The 20027-nt window shown below is 42.9% G+C and overlaps 1 protein-coding gene across 9 annotated transcripts in view; it reads right to left on the minus strand.

Annotated features, from left to right (window-relative positions):
• Positions 1-12309, minus strand: part of atrnl1b (attractin-like 1b) — a 1047255-nt gene extending 1034946 nt beyond the window's left edge. For all 9 annotated transcript variants that reach the window (XR_013579731.1, XM_078564667.1, XM_078564670.1 and 6 more), the window contains exon 1: positions 12002-12309. Coding sequence is in view for 8 of the 9 variants with exons in the window: in XM_078564667.1 (XP_078420793.1) it covers positions 12002-12288 (287 nt within the window). In the remaining variant the exon portion in view is untranslated. The remainder of the gene's footprint in view (positions 1-12001) is intronic.
• Between the last annotated feature and the right edge of the window lie 7718 nt (positions 12310-20027).

Genomic DNA, 20027 nt, shown 5'->3' on the forward strand with positions numbered 1-20027 from the left:
GCTGTATCCAGCGCACTCGGCCTTTTCTTAGAATCACGTGGAGTAATTCAAATTGGGTTGGGGTTGGGGAGGAGAGACTGGCTTCTGCGATGGTGGGAACCTCAGGAAGCAGCTAAGAGGCACCATCCACTTGGCACTGGCACTTCTGGCTGAAGATAATTGCAAATATTTCAGCCTAGTCTTATCCACTCATGTGCTGGGCTCTGTCATCATTAAGAATGGGGGTGTTCATGGATTTTCCTCCTGTTTAGTTGTTTAACTGTAAATCACCAAATTTGGATGTGGTAGGACTGCAAAGTTTTTATTTGATCCACTGATTGTGAGCACTACTTCTGCTATTTAACATGCATGCAGTCCCGTCTTGTAGCTTCACCAGGTGCTGCTCCTGGCACACTCTTTTACACTTCTCACTGAGCCACAGTTGGTCCCCTGACTTGATGATCATGGTAGAGAGGAATATACCGGGCCACAAGTTACAGATTGTGCTGGAATAAAATTTTGCTGATCACCCAGAGTGCCCCATGGATGCCTAGTTTTGAGCTGCTAAACGTGTTCTGAGTTTATCCCATTTATTACAGCGGTCTTGCCATATAACACAATGGAGGGAATCCTCAGTATGAACTCAACAACGTAAGAACATAAGCACCAGCAGGAAAAGACCATACAGCTAGTCGAGTCAGCTCCGCCATTCAATATCATAGCTGACCTTGGGCTTCAACTCCACTTTCCTGCCTGCTACCATATCCCTTAATTCTTGAGATATCAAAAAGCTCTCTACTCAGCCTTAAGTATATTCAATGATGTTGCAGCCACAACCCTGAAGTTGGGACTTTGTTTCCACAAGCAGTGTGCAGTGGTAACTTGTACCACTACTGTCATGTACATGTGCAGGTACATCTGCGACAGGTAGACTGTTGAGGGTGAGGTCAAGAAGGTTTTTCCCCCTCACGTCGCTTCCCAACACCTGTTGCAGGCCATATCTGGTAGCTGGGTCCCACAGGGTTCGGCCAGCTGGGTCAGTACTAGAACTACCAAGCCACCACTCTTAGTGATGGACACTGAAATGCACCAACCAGATTATATTTTTCATGCCCTCAGTCCTTCTTCCAAGTGGTGTTCAACATAAATGTGTACCAATTTATCAGCTGAGTGAGGGCAGTAGGTAGTAAATCACCAGGTAGTTTCCTGTCCATACTCTACCTGATGCCAGGAGACTTCAGAGGGTCCAGAATCAAATGGTAATGGAAGGACTCTCAGGGCCGCTGTCTCCCAACTCGAAGTCATTGTGTTGTCACTTCTGATGAGTCTGTTCCGCAGGTAGGAGAGGACATAGGGTGAAGAAGTAGTTTGGAGCTTTGGTTGAAAGGTATGTATGAATGTATGTCAATGGCAGGCTATTGCTTGACAAATCTATAGGGCAGCTTCTCCAGTGCGCCCATGTCCAAATCCAATGCCTAGGTCGCTGCCAGGTGGTCCATTCAATTTTATTTTTATTACAGTTTCTCATAGAGGTTTAATGCAACTCAATGGCTTGCTAGGCCATTTCAGAAGATAGTTCAAGCATCAATCACACTACCATGGATCAGGACCCACACAGGCCAGACTGGGTAAGGCCAGCAATTTCCTCCCCTAAAAAGGTCACCGGTGAACCAGATAAGTTAAGGCAATCCAGCAGTTTCATTGTCACCATTACTGAAACCAGATTTTATTTAACAATTTAAATTCCCCAGCTGATGTGGTGGAATTTGAAGTAATGTCTACAGATCATTAGCACAGACCTCTGGATTACTTGTCCAATATCATGACCACTATTCTATCATCACAATGGGGTGTTAAACCAAATGTTTCATCTGCCTGTTGTTGAAGGGAAGGGATAGAAAAGAAAGGTCCTAAAGCACTATTCAAAGATGAGGAGACAATTCCCCTGTTGCTGTGGCCAATATTTCTCCCTCAGTAATCATCACCAAAATAACTTATTCATTTCATTTTCTGTTTGCAGGATCATGTCTTACAAGCTGACTGACACACTTGTCCACTTAACTAGCAGAACTAAATTTCACAAAACAAATTAAATGAGTGAAGAAATTTGTACATCCAAGATAATTTGCTATATAAATCTAAATCATCTTATAAGTTATCAGTAGGTCTGGCAGTGTATGTGGAGTCAAAAAAAAGTGTTAACAGGGCCAACAACCCAAAATGTTAACACTCTTTCTCCATAGATGCAGCCTGACTCGAATATTTCCAACATTGTTTTTATTTCAGATTTCCAGCATCTGTAGTGTTTTGCTTTTGTGTTAAATGTAGATCAGGTCTCTCCCCCCACACCAACATACGAAGATACAAATTAGGAGCAGGCCACTCAGCCCTTCGAGCCTGCTCTGCCACTAAGGCAATGGCTCATCAGATTGTGACCTCAACTCCACATTCTTGCCTATCCCCAATAACCTTTCACCCCCCTTGCTTAGCAAGAATTTATCTACCCCTGCCTTAAGTCAAAGAGTCTGCTTCTATTGCCTTTGAGGAAGTTCCAAAGACTCACCACCCTCAAAAAATTTCTCCTGTCTTAAATGAGCGACTCCTTATTTTAAACATTGACCCCTAGTTGTAGATTCTCCCAAAAGAGGAAATATCCTCTCCACATCCATTCTGTCAAGACCCCTCAGGATCTTATACGTTTCAATTACATCACCTCTTACTCTAAAATCCAGTGGACACAAGCCTAGCCTGTCCAGCCTTTCCTCATAAGACAACCCACCCATTTCTGGTATTAGTCTAGTAAACCTTCTCTGAACTGCTTCCAATGCATTTACATCCTTCCTTAAATGAGACCAATACTGTATACAGTACTCCAGATTTGGTCTCACCAATGCCCTGTATAACTGAAGCATAGCCTTCTTACTTTTGTATTCAACTCCCCTCACAATAAACCATAACATTCCATTAGCTTTCCTAATTACTTGCTGTATCTACATACTAACCTTTTGCAATTCATGCATTAGGACACCCAAATCCCCATGCATCTCGGAGCTTAGCAACCTCTCACCATTTATGCTTCCTGCCAAAAAGGGTCAATTTCACATTTTACCACATCATACTCTATTTGCCAGATCTTTGCCCACTCACTTAACCTATCTATATACCTTCATAGCCTCATGCCCTCTTCACAATTTACTTTCCTAGCTTTGTGTCATCAGCAAATTTAGCCTCTGCCCCCTCATCAAAGTCATTTATATAAATTGTAAAAAGTTGAGGCCCCAGCACTGGTCCCTGTGGTACACCACTCATTACATCTTGCCAACCAGAAAATGGCCCATTTATATTACCTCATGTTTTCTGTTAGCTAATCAATCTTCTATCCATGCCAATGTATGTCATCTCCTATACCATGAGCTATATCATTTATTTTTTCCAATGACCTTTGATGTGGCACCTTATCAAATGCCTTCTGGAAATCCAAGTACTGTACATCCACCCGTTCCCATTTATCCACAGTACATGTGACTCCTTCAAAGAACGCCAACAAATTTGGTGAAACATGATTCCCCTTTGACAAAACCATGTTGACTCTGCCTGATTACCTTAAATTTTTCTAAGTGCCCTGTTATAACATCTTTAATAATAGCATCTAACATTTACCCTGTGACAAAGTTAAGCTTACTGGCCTGTAGTTTCCTGCTTTCTGTCTCCCTCCCTTTTTGAATAAAGGATTACATGTGATCTCAGAAACCCAGTGTAGCTTCCGGCCATCCCAGGGTACTGCGGGCATGGTGTTTGTGGCTAGAAAGATCCAGGAAAAATGTCGGGAGCAAAATCAAGAATTGTTCCTCACCTTCATCGATTTGACCAAAGCATTTGATTCTTTGAATCGTGAAGCTCTATGGATCGTCCTCCAATGCTTTGGTTACCTGTTGAAGTTTGTCACCATTCTGAGACTCCTGCTTGACATCATGACCGCCACCAGCCTGAGTGGAGGATCTGAAACTGACACCCTTTCACATCTGGGCTGGGGTCAAAAAAGCTGTGTGATCGCCCCCTTGTTCACCATTTACCTGACCGTCATCACCCACCTCATCCGAGATGACCTACCGCCTGGTGTCAACATTCAGTTATTGTCTGGATGGGAAGCTCTTCAACCTTAGTCACTTCCATGCAAAAACAATACTCACCACCATGGCCTTCAGTTTGCAGATGACTGCTGCATGATGTCTCATTCTGTACAGGACATGCAAAGAATGCTTGACCTCTTCAACACCTTGTATAAGAGGCTTGGTCTTTCCTTAAACATCTCAAGGCTAAGGTCCTTCACCAACCTTCCGTGGGCCAGTTCAGCATCCCTTACTCCATCCACGTAGATGGGGTGGCTCTGGAACATGTGCAGCACTTCTTTTATCTCATCAGCTACCTCTCCCAAGGGGCGACCATTGATGAGCAAGTCCGATACCAAGTGAACTGTACCAGCAGTGCCTTCTTCAAGCTGCGCCAACATGTCTTTGACAACAGGGACCTTTGCAAGTCAAAGGTTCTGGTTTATAAGGCTATTGTGTTGAACACCCTCCTCTACTGCAGCGAAACATTGATTGCCTACCGACGCCACATTAAGATCCTCGAGTGCTACCATCAGCAGCGCTTGTATCGAATCTTGGGCATCAAATGGGAGGACCGGACTAATGCGAGTGTTCTCCATGAAGCTGCGTCTACCTGCTCCTAAGGAACCAGCTCTAATGGACAAGCCATTGCATCCGGATGGCCCGAAAACCACCTCCCTCAGCAGGTTTTCATCTCACAGCTCTCCGTTGGCCAACGCTCAAAGGGAGGTCAAAGGTACACTCAAGGTCACCCTAAAGCATGGAGGCATTAACACCACTGACTGGGAGGAGAATGCTGTCAATTGCGCGGCATGGCACACCTGATCCATCAAGGCACAAGCCACTTGAGGGCTCAGCAACTTGACAGCGAGGCCTAATAGCGACAGCAGAGGAAGGAGAAGGAAGCCAACCCGGGGCTGCAATTTCCACTCCCCTGCACAACAACGTGCCCCCACTGTGGAAGAACACATGGATTCAGAATTGGGCTCCTAAGCCATCTGAAGTCTCACCAAGCCTGACGGACATCATCCTCGATTCCGAGGGACTGACGACGACAAGCACGAGAAACATACAATCTCAGGAGCGGTGAACAGAAAACAAACTGCATCAGCATTACTTTCAGTTTTAAATATATCATGGCCTCTCCAAAAATCAGGAGCAAGTATGAAACAAAGAACATATTTGCGGTGACATGAAATTATAGCCAGGAACTTGGATAAATTTGTTTAGCAGTTTAAGCCAAATTTGCTATCTAGCATTCTGCTTCGTCACCTGTGGATATCAAGGAAGATCGGGAGAAGTCAGGTGATAAAATTAGTGAGCCAAAACAAAGTGAAAAAGGTTCTCTCTCTTCATTTTAATCCCTGTACATACTATAATATAATACTATAACAGATGTCTGAGCAAGTGGAATCACTTTCTTGGACACAATAGGAAAGACTTATGTACTGAATCAATGCTAAATGCAAAAAAAAATCTGGGAATAAAGAAAACCCAATACACAACTGAATGCCACAGATGGAAGCATACAGCAGAAAGGGTACCATTCCACCCAAAGATGTGTAAAACAGCAATGGAATTAATGCCTTATCACTGGAACAGGAAGTAGAGGAGAAAAATATTTTCTGAACCAACTGTGTCAGGTTGAAAAGTACAAATATATTTTGCATTAATTATGCATAAAAATTGGAAGAGATACACCAAGATTCTATTAGCCATAAGTCAACCCTCTACTAAAGCAAAGAGCTTTCTGTGCTGTACCTGGTCAGAGACAGACAGATTAGCAACACAAGCTTGGTTTAAGTAATATAGCAACATTGGTACTAGTTTTTTTTAAGCCAAGCAAGCCTCTATAAAATAAAATAGCTCACTTCACAATTTCTCTCAACATTGACCTGCAATATCTAAAAATTCCTTATTCAATACTTCTCTCAAACTATCACTTATGATAATTAGCTGAATGCCTTACATCAAAATATGAACCTTTGAGGCCAAGGAAAGGATCATTCCCACACCAATTTGAGGACCAATTAAATACTCCAGAAACTTGAACATATAAGCTGGGATGCCACTGCAGTGAACTGAGGTTGTACTGTATCACGACTCACTGGGGATAGAGCTCTGTAATATCAAGCTCCACTGTTCCCCAAGCCGCGACAAATGTGAAATGTTTCACCAAACCACCAGATTGCCCCAATTCTACCTAACTGTTTAATTTAGGTTAGCAGAATACGAGTACCAGGTTTGTAAGCTTAAGTAAATAACTGTTTGTTGAACATGTCTTTAACTAGTGGCAAAAGAAAGTATCAACTGCTAACTGCTAACTTCTAACACTATAACTTAAACTCTACCCCCTCCTTAAATCCCTATACACACATGACACATAAGACATACAAAACATGGATTTTAAGGGTGGGATAAAACAGTTCAATAGCACCCATCCGGAGTACAGGATTTGATGGGTTGATTTTGATCGATGTCTTCCAAATTCCTTTTGGAAGAAACAAATACTTTTCTTGTTGGCCACGAGGTGGTCTTCCAGCACTTTCAGTACTTAGTTCACTGGTTGAGAACTTGCTTTTCAATGTCTCTAACAGTGATTTTCCCCTTTTCCTTTTTACAAGGGTTTACTCAGAGATACGGCAGGTTATAGATGTGAGGAAAAGAGATTTTAGATATTTTCTCTTTGCAGGCCAGCAGCCACCACACAAAACCTTAGTCACTTGGTCAGATGCCAATTAAAATGCTGTTGTCAAGCAGCTCCCTTGGTCCAGGACTCCTTTCACTGCGCATTCGGTTCCAGGACTACAACATTGTATATATCTCTCATCATGTTCCAGTGGACATGTCCTTTAAACTGCAGCCATTGTAATTCTAATCTATAGTCCAACAGAAAATAAAAAGATATGCTCCTTACAACTGTCAGACAGGCTGCCCTTCAGATGAGACCAAGGCCCCTTCTGCCTTTTCAGGTGGACATAAAGATCCTATAAGGCTATCTGAAGATGAGTAAAGGAGTAGATGAGTATAGGAGTCCCTATATCCTGGCCAATATTTATTATTCTCACGCAGATTCTGTGATCCAGATTATCTGGCTATTAACTCATTGGTGTACGTAGGAAATTCCTTGTTCCACATAGGAAATTCCTTGTTCCTAAATTGGCTGCCGTGTTTCCTACATTCAAATTGTGACTACACATCAGAATACTTCATTTGCTGTAAAGTTAATTCGGATAACCTGAGGATTTGGGAGATGCTTTATAAATCTGGTGCATGTTCTTTCCGATATTTCTCAGATTTTGCCCGCTTCCTCTCAAAGCAGCAAATCTCTCACCACCTGCGACCCTCCCCCCCACAAAACATGGCAGCTTTCACGCAAAGGTTATAAAACCATTCCAAGCTACACTCATTGTACTACATGACTGCTTTTGATCGTATTTTCAATTTGTATTGCAATGTAGGTCAGCTTTACCTCACAACCCAAGTTTGAGGTTGTTCTTTAAATAGCCACACTGTAATTAGCATGAGAGCCACTACAACAATAATTCTACTAACACTAGTATACAAGTAATCTTTTCTCTGCCTCTCCCTCCTTTTTAAAAAAAGCATTCCCAGAACCCACTAGTGTTGCTATTTTTAATCTCCACGATTGTAGCATATACATTTTGACCCAATTTCCTAGTACCAGACTGTAATCAGGTGCAACACTGAAACACTCAGTCACTGCTGGAGTCAGAATGGTGGGACAAAAAACAGATTTTCCCATTTACAGGTATTACTGTAGATCGCAGCGTAAGTGTGAGAATGGATTTTTTTTTAAATATTTTTGGGGAATATTGTGTTATTCTGTGAAGAAGTCTGTGTGTGTGTGTCTGTGTGTGCATGCATATGATTTAATTAAGCTGGTGAAAGGTTACTAGAGACAAGTTGTCTGGGAGGTTAAGACAGGAAAGGATAGAGGCATTAAGTATGTATTTGTAATGAGATATTGTGGTGGTTTGAGGTACAAGTTTATTGGTTGGATCTAACATTTGCATTTTTAGATTAATTGCGAGTTTATCTGAACATCAAAAAAGGGAAGTCAGAGGTGACAAGAAACATTTTTGCATCTTACAGGCATTCCATGGATAAATGGAAGCGGATATATTACATTTTATTAACCCGAAAGCAGAGACAAAATAGAAACATGAAAGATTTTGCCTTTGGAAGGATTTGAGATTCAAAGAGGTACAAGAACAACGGAACCTGAAATGAATTGGGTGGGGGGGGCTGTGGGGGTATTCTCGTTACTGTGGAGAACTTGGGTTGTAGGTTATATGAGGAAGATCTCCTGGAAACCACTCTAGGCTGGGAGAAGGTGCAGTTTGAATCAGCCATCCAATCAAGCCAGAAGAGTCTTGGGCTGCAACAAGCAGTTTTGTTCTGAAGTCTTGGATTTCCACAGCAGAGCGAAAGTGTGTTGAAGAGGTCATGTGTCATGCCTTTATTAAAGCTACAACAGTTTGCCTTAGGTAATATTACTAGATTACTGGAAATGTTGCCTGGAGGTTGTTTACTTGTGTGTTTGACCAAGTGGAGTGTCTTTCGGGGGGGAATATTTTATAAGATTAATTTTAACTGTGTAACTGTAATCTTGTGTGGTTAAGTTTTTATTTTTAAAAGAACTTTTACTTTTAATTTTTAAAAATCCCAGAAGTGGCAGTGGACTTCTTGCTGCTAAGATCAGTATGTTTTCTTCTTGGTTTTCAGAACACAAAAAAAAAGGGTATGGCCTGTAAGTCAAGTTTCCCTCTGGGATTTGATTTACTCAGCAATTAACATCTGCTATGGTCATAACAATAGGGTAACCTTTAAAGCCTCCAAAAATCATTCCAAAAACAATGGGGGAAGAGAGGGGGTGGCAGTGCCGACTTATACGCAGTACAAAAGATGAACTGCCGGTGAGAGTGGTCATCATTTTGAAATGTGAAAACACAAACACAGGTAATTCACATTAATTTAACGTGCACAGTTCATTGAATGATTTAAATGGTACAACGTTTTGACCACAAAGCTTTTTAAAATCATGAAATTCATAGTTTTTGGCTTCCAGCACAAAGAGTTCAAATTCATCGAGTCACTAACTATGGCATCATAATAAAAGGATCTCACTCTGTATCAGATGTGCTGTTTCCACTTTCAGAATCAAGCCTCCACAACAAATCATCTTCCTCTCAATAATAGAATTGGATGTTCTGCATTTTTTTTAACAATTTGTTTGACGCTTGCTGCATCAATAGCATCCCATGATTTGATAGTGAAATCGCACAAAACATCAAGCAAGGCAGCAAGTATAGTTCAACTCTCCATGAAGGTTTTTTTTCAGTCAACAATCCACTTATTTCATTCAGTGTGAACATGATCCTTAAATTGCTGTTGAGGCACACATTCAAACAAAAGGTTGAACAGCTGATGTTAGACCGTCGGTATAACTGCAACGTGGGTGTTATTTCTTCACAGGCACCTCCTGATCTCATCGGTTATGTGGGATCTGAACATGTCCCAAACTAATAAGCTGCACTCTTTACATAGGCCATCTATTCCATAACTTCATTCCACCCTCATCCATTCAACTGTTGTCATGAACATGCACAAAAACTCATGCAGGAAATTTGACGTTCCACATGGTTTTAAGTTTGAAAATTACCATAGGCTTTAATTTCATTCTGTCGTGCAGGCTAGTTCCACCTTGAATCTTGTCTTTCTGTCTCGTTGTTTTCACTGGAACTGTGTGAACCTGTCCACGCCACAGTTTGGCTGCATAATTGAAATTCATGGGCATCTCATTCATGTTGCCGCTCAATGTGTACTCAATTGTGCTGCTGTCTGATGATTATTTGTTGGAAACTGGCAATTTTGGCATCAAGGCCTTTTGGTTGTCTGAGCAATCTTGGTCTTCTGCCACCAACATTAGACATTTTTGTTCCATAAAGCGGCTACACCAACTAGCTGTTTGTCTGAAATCTTCGCTGGGCTCCAGATTTGATCTGACCCACTTAAGTGTGTACATACACATTGCATTTCCGATGACAACGTAACTGTTCCGATCATTTAACCTATTCCGCTGCATGTTTCTTAGGACAGAATCCAGGTGCTGGCCTGACCGTGACTGTGCATTTGATCTTGGGCATCTTCCCTAGGACAGATTTCTTCTTCCATTCTCACACCACAAGCGCTGAATTTCCTCACTGCAGCACAGTTTTTGACGAGTTAGCAAATGTTAAGACTTAAAACAGTTTCATACTTTATTAATTTTTCTGGAGGACCCATTCCTATTCACCACACACCATGTCATGTGCAGTCTGCTCTGTGTGGTTGTGTCTTAAACTCCCACACATCTTCGCAACAGCCCATATCGCCTGCTTGATTCCATGCCACTGATTTAACAGTATAAAGGTAAAACATGCATTTCTGGGGCAAAAAATTGAAGGCAGACTACTAATGCAAATATAGCTCTGCATAGCTGAAGGGGGAGGGAGGGTCGACTTGTACACCACGATCAAGTGCCACCATGCCGCGGACTGCATGAACATGACTTTATGCCTGTAATTTTCCTGCTTAGGGAACACCCAATTTCTAGGTAAGACAGGAAGGAGAAATGCAAGCAAACAACCAAATCAAGCATGACCAGCCGGTCTCATTTTTAGCAGCTAACTATATAGTAACAATGGCAAAGCCCTGAGAGCAGATCGCCTGCAAACCCAGCTACTCACAGAGATTGCATGGCACAAGAAGGTATTTTTAGTTGGGTGAGGTGGAGGAAGAAAACCAATTCAACGCAAATAGCATTACGCCCCTTCAAAAATGGCATAAAACCAAGCATTTCAGCCGTTTTCACTTTCAGTACTCAAAAGTGTTTCTTTAAAGAATATGTCCCTTACAATTGCAAAAAATTTCATCAGAAAGGTTTTATAAGACAATATAAACAAAATTGAAAAGGGGTAGCAATGGTATTTGGTGGACTTTAATTCTAGTCACCTGTTAAGTACAAAAATATTTTATGTATAGCAATACCGAAATTCAATCCCTATCATTCCGCAAACATCTTTTATGATGCGAGCACTATAATCGCCAAGTCTTGATATTAAATAATTTTATCAATGTGGAAAAAAATATAAAAATCAATTGCTTTAGAGATAAGGGGGCTTTGCGCCAAATTAAAAGGGATGAGTTATTTATTTGGTAAAGCGATCATTTGTAGATGCAGCATGCAAATTAAAATATTACAATAGAGATCGGCGTTCCAATTCAAAAAAACTACAATAAACTTTGCAGTTACGCAACAGAAAATATGAAGACAAGGTGCTGTTCGTAGGATGGTTAATATCCAATGTCGCTCGGGAGATTTCAACTGTTACTTCAAGGCTACTTGACAATATTTCACACATTGCAAAGGCCTGGACACCGATGTCTACAATCTGCTTTATAAATCATGAATACGGTTAACTTAGTTTGAAGATGAAGGATTGCAATGAAATATCTTGTGTTGACTGTCCCGAGACGCGTTTACATCACGGTGATAACAGCAAATCCTTGTTCACTGCAATGGAAATAATGCATCAGTGTCAAAGCTGGAATTTACAAATTGTTCAGGAATGCACTTAGATGCTACAGTTATTCCCAGACCCGATGAGTCCGAGATTTGCACTCTGCCCGGACAATATAGCCTTATTAACAATGAAAATGCCCGCTTGAAAGGCTATTATTTAAAATCTTACCGATGGCGAGGGACTGATGCTCACTTTACAATCAAAACAAAATCAGTGTTGAAAATGCACTTTTTTTAAAATGGAAGAAGTGAGTCGAGGCAGCTTCGTTTTCTTGAAATATTTAAAACCCCGTATTAAAGATCAAATGAAATCAGCGGGTCTTACTTGAATCTGCCCCCGCAGTGTTGACACTGCTCGCCGACCCATCCTTGGTCACAGACGCAGCTCTCATTCACACATCTCCCGTAGATGCACGGCGCCTTGTCGCAGTCTCGGCAGAGCCCCACACGGGCCGACACCACCAGGTAGAGGAGAGCGTAGCAGACACCAGAACGGCAGGGATCCGGGCCGTCCCGAGCCGCCGCCGTCGTCGTTGAGGGCCCCTTACTCCAATTCCAGCGACTCAGCCCCGGGCCGGTTTGCAGGTTCCCAACGCCGTTCGCAGCCGCCATTTTAACCTGGTGTAATTCAGACACCCCCAGCCTCCCCCCCCACCCCCAAAAAAAAAAGGAAAACAACCCCCTCGACCTCCTCCTCCAAGGCAAGTGGTACTCCTCCCTCAATAAAACAAATCAACCGCCCCCACCACCCCCGCCGCCTCTAGGACTTTAAAAAAAGAAAAACGGAGTCAAATAATATTTTAAAATATTGATTTTCCCAAAAAGTCAAAAACGATAATGTTGTTTAGATTGTCTTTTTCCTGTCTCTTAAAAGTCAAAAAATAATTAAAAACGGAGACCACTAGGTTGGAGAGGCTTCAGGTGAACCGCCGAGCTTTCAAAACGTCTGCAAAAAGTCAGCCAAGATGTGTTGAGAGCAATAAGAAGGAACGCCAGGACAGCGGGAACTCCAAGACTGCTCATCATGAGAGAATTCTTGCCACATATATTTACATTCTTTTTTTTAAAAAAAACACATCTAACATGAAAAATCTACTTTAGCTGTTCTGCATTTTTTTTTAAAACTACTGGGAAAAACCGGCACCCTTGCAGCTCCGGACCGCTAGCCCGCGGACAGTATTCAGTTGCCCGGTTCCAGCTCCAGAACTTTCTCCCCCTCCCTCCTCCTCCTCCAGCTGCCACAAAGCTGCTAATTAAACGGGCAGTGTTCGGAGAGCTGCGCATGTGCAACTCACTGCTAACAATAAAAACGCCTCTCTTCCAAAGACACCACATCCCTCTTGTCATCCTCTTTTTTTTAAAAAAAAAACAAATTATCAGGAAACTTGAATGATACTCTTTTTCATTCGTTCCTTGGGATGTGCTGCTGTGGGTCTGGATTCACATGTCGGCCAGACCAGGTAAGGACGGCAGATATCCTCCCTTTAAAGGGGATTGGTGAACCAGATGAGTTTTTTTATAATGATCAGCAATGATTTCATGGTCATCACTAGACTTTTACTTCCAGATTTTTTCTTGATTTCAAATTCTACTATCTACCATAGTGGGATTTGAACCCAGGGCCCTAGAGAATGACTGTGGATTACCAATCCAGTGACAATACCACTATGACGCCAGCACCTCCCCTTCAAGAAGAAAAATCTTGCAAACTATTTTCTGTTCAATTTCTGACAGTACTTTTTTTCAGGATTCCTTGCCTTAATTGCATTTTTAAATCACATCAGAGAAGTTCTAGAACTTATTATCAGGACTTCAGTAAGTCATGTTCTGATTTACTAGGTGGAGCTGAATGCTTGTTGTGGGACTTTAGCAGAAGTGGGGAATGGGCTTGCAAAAGTGTTTGACAGCATTTTGAGGGGCTGTTGGCATTAGATGGCATTAAAGGAAAGACTTTGCATTTTATAGCAACTTTCATGACATCAAGATGTCCTAAAGTGCTTTACAACCAGGAAATGCATTTGAAGTGTCCTCACTGTTGTAACATGGGAATGTTAATTTACGATAAAAGCAAAAAACTGCAGATGCTGAAAATCCAAAACAAAAACAAAAATACCTGGAAAAACTCAGCAGGTCTAGCAGCATCTGCGGAGAGGAATACAGTTAAACTGTGTTCCTCTCCGCAGATACTGCTAGACCTGCTGAGTTTTTCCAGGTATTTTTGTTTATGTTAATTTGGGATATTTCCTCAGCATAGCAGTAATTGTGTGGTGGAAATGAGGTTTGGTAGCACTGGAATTTAACATGATGCCTGTGTTCTGGCAGCAGCCAAGCTTCTTGATTCAGGTACCACAGTTTGGCAGCACAACAAATAGTGACATGTGTCATTTTCATCTGAACCACCTGGGCAGTACTCTAGGGAGAATATTTTTATCCATCAGTTCTAGAACCCAGCCAGTTTTCATCTTGGCTCAGAAAGCACTGCAGATTAGTATAATATGGCAGCAGGCAGCAACAAGTCACACAAACTCTCACACACAACTTTCTGACATTCTCTCTCCCTCTCTCTCAAACACACAGTTCACTGCAACCTGCTGAAGGGCAGCTAGGGATGGGCAATAAATACATACCTTGTCAGCAACACTCAGAGAACACAAAAGACAAATGCATAACAATTGGTTTGAAACATTGTAAATGTTACCTTAAGACCCTCATATTAAAATTTCATACTTTCAAATTTTCAAGTTTTGATTAAGATGGCCATGGGCAGCAACAGTCTGGGCTGGCTGAGGGGCGCCAGCATAAGCACCGGCGGAATGGCAGTGGTGGAAGGATGAATGCTATCATCTTAAAAAAGGACAGCAGGGTCATGCTCCATGGTGCACTGCCATTCCACCCAGAACAGTGCCTCAGCAATCCTAATAATGTGCTTGAGGACAGATCGCTAGACACAAGAGCCTGCAAGTCCCTTTGAACACCAATACCTACAACCATGATGGCAGCAGTCTAAACCTGCATGGCAGCAAGTTTGGATCTTATGACCTCACTCAGACCTTCCACTGCAGCACTGAGACATTGAGTTTTTTCCACCTGTGTTGCAGGGGAAGCTAACACAGAGACTACCAGACCCTGCATCACATGCTACCATGAGCTGACCACCACTTCCACAGTGGAAAAGATGGGCTGCAAGCTCTGCATAATGCACTGTGCCAGATTGGAGTTGGAATCCTCCATGGTTTTTGACAGGAGGCAGGCCTGCCAAACCACCAAGTACCTTGGTGTGCCTGGTCATCAACATTCATCTGTAAGCCGCCCCATCAAAGTCCTTATCTGAGTCCCCTGTAAGAAAACTCCTCTGCAGCCTTCCCATCTGATGAGCTGACACACAAATAGTCCTTTCCCCTATACTGGTGGCTGCCTACATGTGCCCAATGTCTCACCACATGCAAATCCTGACTCTAAACTATCCTTTAAGGTTCATGCAGTGCCAGTACCTGAGCTGGTGGCTGTGAGTGTCAGATCAAGTGACAGTGCTTCTCCATCAATAGTATGGTGTCACTCTTGTCCTTCTTCCTGAAGCTGCTGTGCCTGAGCAGGTGCCAGTATGTGGGTGTCTGAGAGAAGAAAATAAGAAGGGAGGGCTTGAGAGAGAAGGGAGGTGGGGTGGAAAACAAGAGGTCCATGATCATCAGCAGCTCACATTTCATGCCAGATAGCAGGATGAAGATGAGGTGGGAGCTGAGAAGGGACATAAAGCAGGAACATACCAACATCCTCAATGTTTTTGTTGATGCCAGATTCAACAGGCTCTGTTGCAGCCAGCCCCGTGATACGGAGCACCATTTCCTCTGTATGGCTCAGGAGATGCAGACATGTCTAACCCCTGATAATTCTGCTGTGGTCCCTCCAATTGTGTGCAACTGCAAAAGAGAAGGAAAAATGTCAGTGATTGTGTTGCACTGTGTTTAGGCAATGTGCCTGCCATAGCTGGTCAGCTGGAGGTAGGTGGACATGTGAGAAGTGGGTGTGAGGTTTGCATCATTCGATGTTGAGGTGGAGCATTTGAATGTAAGACCTGACTGCGAGAGACTTCTGATGAGTGAGTGAAGGGCATGTGGTGTATTGAGACGAATGATGATTGCGGTGCAATGGGTATGAGATGTCCTTTACAGATGCATGTAGTAGTCTTGTTTTGAGGTATTATGACCTCAGTAGAAACCAGTAACATGTTTTTTTTTTAGTATCCAAAATTCCAGGTATTTACTGAAAGAATGAAGCCACAATGTTCACAGTTTGAATCAAAAGAGTTTTACTACACAAGAATCAAAGAACATGAAGGCTAATAGCTACACATTATCTTAGATAGTCAGTTAGATTAAAAATATTTAAGTATAATGAACACAGATGTTTATACTTTAAAACAAACTTAATTCAATTTTCCTTTTACATCCATTTGGCTTACACCCCCATTAACTCAAGCCTGGTGCTTATCAGAAATTGAAAGGTTAACAATTTGGTCTGAGTACTGTTTCAAAGATTCGTATAAGGGCTGAGATTTCTTGGACCTTCCACTTACTTCCAACAAGATAGTTCCTTCAAATCTGCTCCAACTTCCCATGGTTGTAGACTCCCAGTTCAACAAAGGCATTATTAGGATCTTAAGTATAGCCACCTCAGGTCAGGACTCTCCTGGTTCTAATATTCTTTAACTATGGAATATTGCATATAAAACACTCTCTTTCTCCCTCTCTCTCACTCAGCTTGGCTAGCCCAGAAGTCCAAATCACAATTAGGAGTCCTTCAGTTAACAAGAGGTTTAAACTCTTTGAGCCAGCGCACAATTTTAACTGAACTTCTGCTTGAAAGAGATGTTTCCTGCAGCAAGCTTGTTCTAAGCTAAACAAAAAGTTAAAACCCTCCTTGATGCCAGGGCCACAGACCACAATCTACTCACCCCTATAATTAATTTATTGGTGACTCTTTTTCTATTGTTTATCTCCCAGGCAACCTGGTCATATGATCAGTTACTGGAAACAAGGTGCTTTACCAGAATCATCTCCTAGAGAAATCTAGTTCTTAAAGGGACCATCTCCCCAACATAAAATACAGGTTTTTCCCCAAAAGCACATGGGGCATCACAGGGGTAACTGAACTTCTTGCAGCATTGATGCAAATTTCTTTGGCCCAGACAGTGGGATTTGATCTCTTGGCCACCTGCTCCCATTTCCTCACAGTTCATCCAGAAGGGGCTCCTGGTCCCCATGGAAACATAGCCTTTCTCCTCCTGTCAACCTCCATCATTAAAGCCTCCAGTGCTACATCTGTGAACCTAGGAACCTTCTCTCTTACCTGGATCCATTTGTTTAGCTTCTTCTTGCAGCCAGTTGTATTACAGACACCCAGCAGCTTCCTTCTAATGAGTGCACCTCCCGTTTAAGAGGGGAAGGCTACCTTTAAGAGTTGTAAGCTGACTGGAACATATGCCAGTTGAACACCACAATCAATCTAATGAGGATGCAACACAATTTTCTGCCTTCCTCAATGAGAGTGGGCACAGACAGATCAAAAATCATGGTGCCTGCATCCAAAAAATGAGAGAAAACCAATTTTTAGCCCCTTCTCTTTATGGCAGAGAGGTTAGGTGGAGACTCCATAGAGGTGTTTAAAATCATGAATGGTTTAGATGGAGTAAATAGATTAACTGTTGCCAATGGTTGAAGGGTCACTCAACAGAGGGCACAGATTTAGGATGATTGGCTAAAGAATTTGGGGCGACATGAGGGAAAGCATTGTAACACATCAAGTGCTCAGGATTTGGAACACACTTCTTGATAGGGTGGTGGATAGAGGTTCAGTAGAAGGCTTTAAATAAATACTTGAAGGAGAAAAATGAAGGGATATGGGGAAAGAGTAGGGAGTAGGAATAACTGGATTGCTCTTTGAAACAGGCGAGACTGACTCGATGGGTCACTGGAAGGCTGTGAGGGTTTACCTGGCGCTCTCCCCACAAGGCAGAGGGCCTACATGCTGTTGGTAAAATGCCAGCAGCGGCTGGAAGTGACCCTTAATTGGCCACTTAAGTGGTTCAATTGGCCTCTGGGTGGGTGAACTGTCTAACTCCTTCCCCACTGCTGGCAAGGTGATATGGTAGCAGGAAGACAACAGGCACTCCACTCCACCTTCTGTCCCCATTTTACAGGTCCCACTGCCTCCCAGCCCACCCTCAAGGGTAAAATTCAACCCATAGTGACAAGTCAGGAGTCTCAGAATTTCAGAGTTTCAAACTTTGTATATAATCAAATCTATTTCTTTCAAAAAATGCTGAAAAACCTGGGACACAAATCATAACAGTTAAAAAAACAAATTTTTTATCCTTCTTTGTAGGCTCCAAGACCACAAAACCTTGGCTGAGGAGGATGTAATGTAGTGATAGAGATCATTTTGACAGCCATCAGAGTTAATTTTGATCAGATGTTGGTACTTGCTGAAGTGTGACCTCCATATTCCGATTGCATCTCTCCTTCTGTAAGCAAGACATTCAGAAACCTCGAGGCCGGTTTTTCACTGAGTGGGTACAATTTATAAGGAACTAACCAAGATCTCTGGTTTACCACCAATGGAAATAAGGCATTCTATGTCTTAAACTCTGGGCCGGATTCACCCTGCGGCCTTCTGAACCGTGCCTTCAGCCTAAAATATCAAGATCAGAAGCTCACATTGGGCAGAATTTAATGGCTGCCATAGAGCCGGCTGGGAGGCAGGGAGGCCATTTAATCAGAAAGGAAGGTACAGGGTGGAGAGCCTGCCACCTTCCTGACCCCCCCTCCCACTCACCAATTAAGTCTGGGGCACGGAAGATCGAGGTCAACCTCCATGCCCCTAGGCCAATCGAGCCATTTAAGTGGCCAATTGATGGCCATTTAACGGCCCCATCTCACCATTGTTGGTATTCTACCAATGGGTGCCACACACAAAGGCAGACTGCTGGGTATGCCCTGGCAGTCTGCCTGCAAGCTGGGGTGGGTGGCCCTCCTCAGGAACCATATGCAGGAGTGCCCCACCAGCAGCAAGGGCTACCTGCAGGAGTAAACTTCACTCCAAACCGAACCCCCCTGACTGGCCCCAGCAAGGCATCCCCACTTACCAGGTTGCTCCTCATCCCTGGTCTCCTACAGTCCTAGTAGTGACCACCACTCCCAGTACTGAACAGCAACTGACCTCTGAGTGGCCCCTGCTTCCCCCCCATCCCACCTCCACAAAAATGGCCTGGGGGCAGGATGGAGCTGCGGAATCAGCATGCAGGCTGGTGGAGCTAATTGCAGCATGCACATGCCTCCAACCTTGGCCCTGGCAGGTCCTAATAAAATCAAGCCACATAGTCCCAAACTAGTGGTGAAGGTAAGTGCACAGATCTGGCTGAGAACAGAAGGTATGGGCCAGATGGTTCTACTTAATCATAAATAAAATCTTATCTCTGTTGCAGACAAACATATGGATAGTGTCCTGTTCTTCTCGGGATAGGAAACCAGTTGCTATGTGAATTTTCCACTGAAGTCTTTATTACTCAGAGCAGTGTTAAAACTGGCAAGCACTGAACCTTAACACTACTTCATGGCATATTATGGAAAATTAGAAGTGTGTAATGAATGCTCTCCCTGAGTTGCATGAAACTCCCGAAGGAGCATTAAGGCCTGTGGTTGTGCAACTAAAATGAATGCATGGGTCATGGCCTGCTAGCACAGGGGATTAGTGGCATGGTAAGCTTACTGACATCCTGTATATAGTGCCCCACAGGACTTGAATAAGAGAGCATTCTCCAGGTAGCAAATTGCCTGCGTGCAAACATTTCAAGCCTTTGGCAATATCGCTCTGTAATTAGCTGCTGTGGGTTTTGTCAGAGCATTGTAGGATAATGTAGATTTTCTTTCCCATTGTGGACAAACACTGAGCCTCTGCTTGGTATTACCAGATGGCCTGTTGAGATTGGGAACTCACTGGCTGGGGAATCACTGATTCAAATGCATATTCTGCCATTATGTGCTGAAGCATGTCAGGACACCAGTAACCTATTAAACTCATCACCTTTGAATCTTTATATTTATAGGTAATTACTACTTATAAAAGTTAAAACACCAAATAAACCATCATATGGTCCACTCAATTTTAACTAGTATTTGTTCCTTGAATATTAAAGCCCTGAAAACCCATAGCAACTTCAGCCTGGCATTGCTGCCAGGATATGTTTGATGGTCACCCACAGTACTGACCCTGCTAGAATCAAGAGAATCAGGGAATGGTCACAAGCAGCAGTTCCCTGACCATTAGTGGCGCATTCTGGGCACCCAGTATAGTCA

Source organism: Cetorhinus maximus, chromosome 20 (assembly GCF_964194155.1).
Source record: "Cetorhinus maximus chromosome 20, sCetMax3.hap1.1, whole genome shotgun sequence".
NCBI classification, from domain to species: Eukaryota; Metazoa; Chordata; class Chondrichthyes; order Lamniformes; family Cetorhinidae; genus Cetorhinus; species Cetorhinus maximus.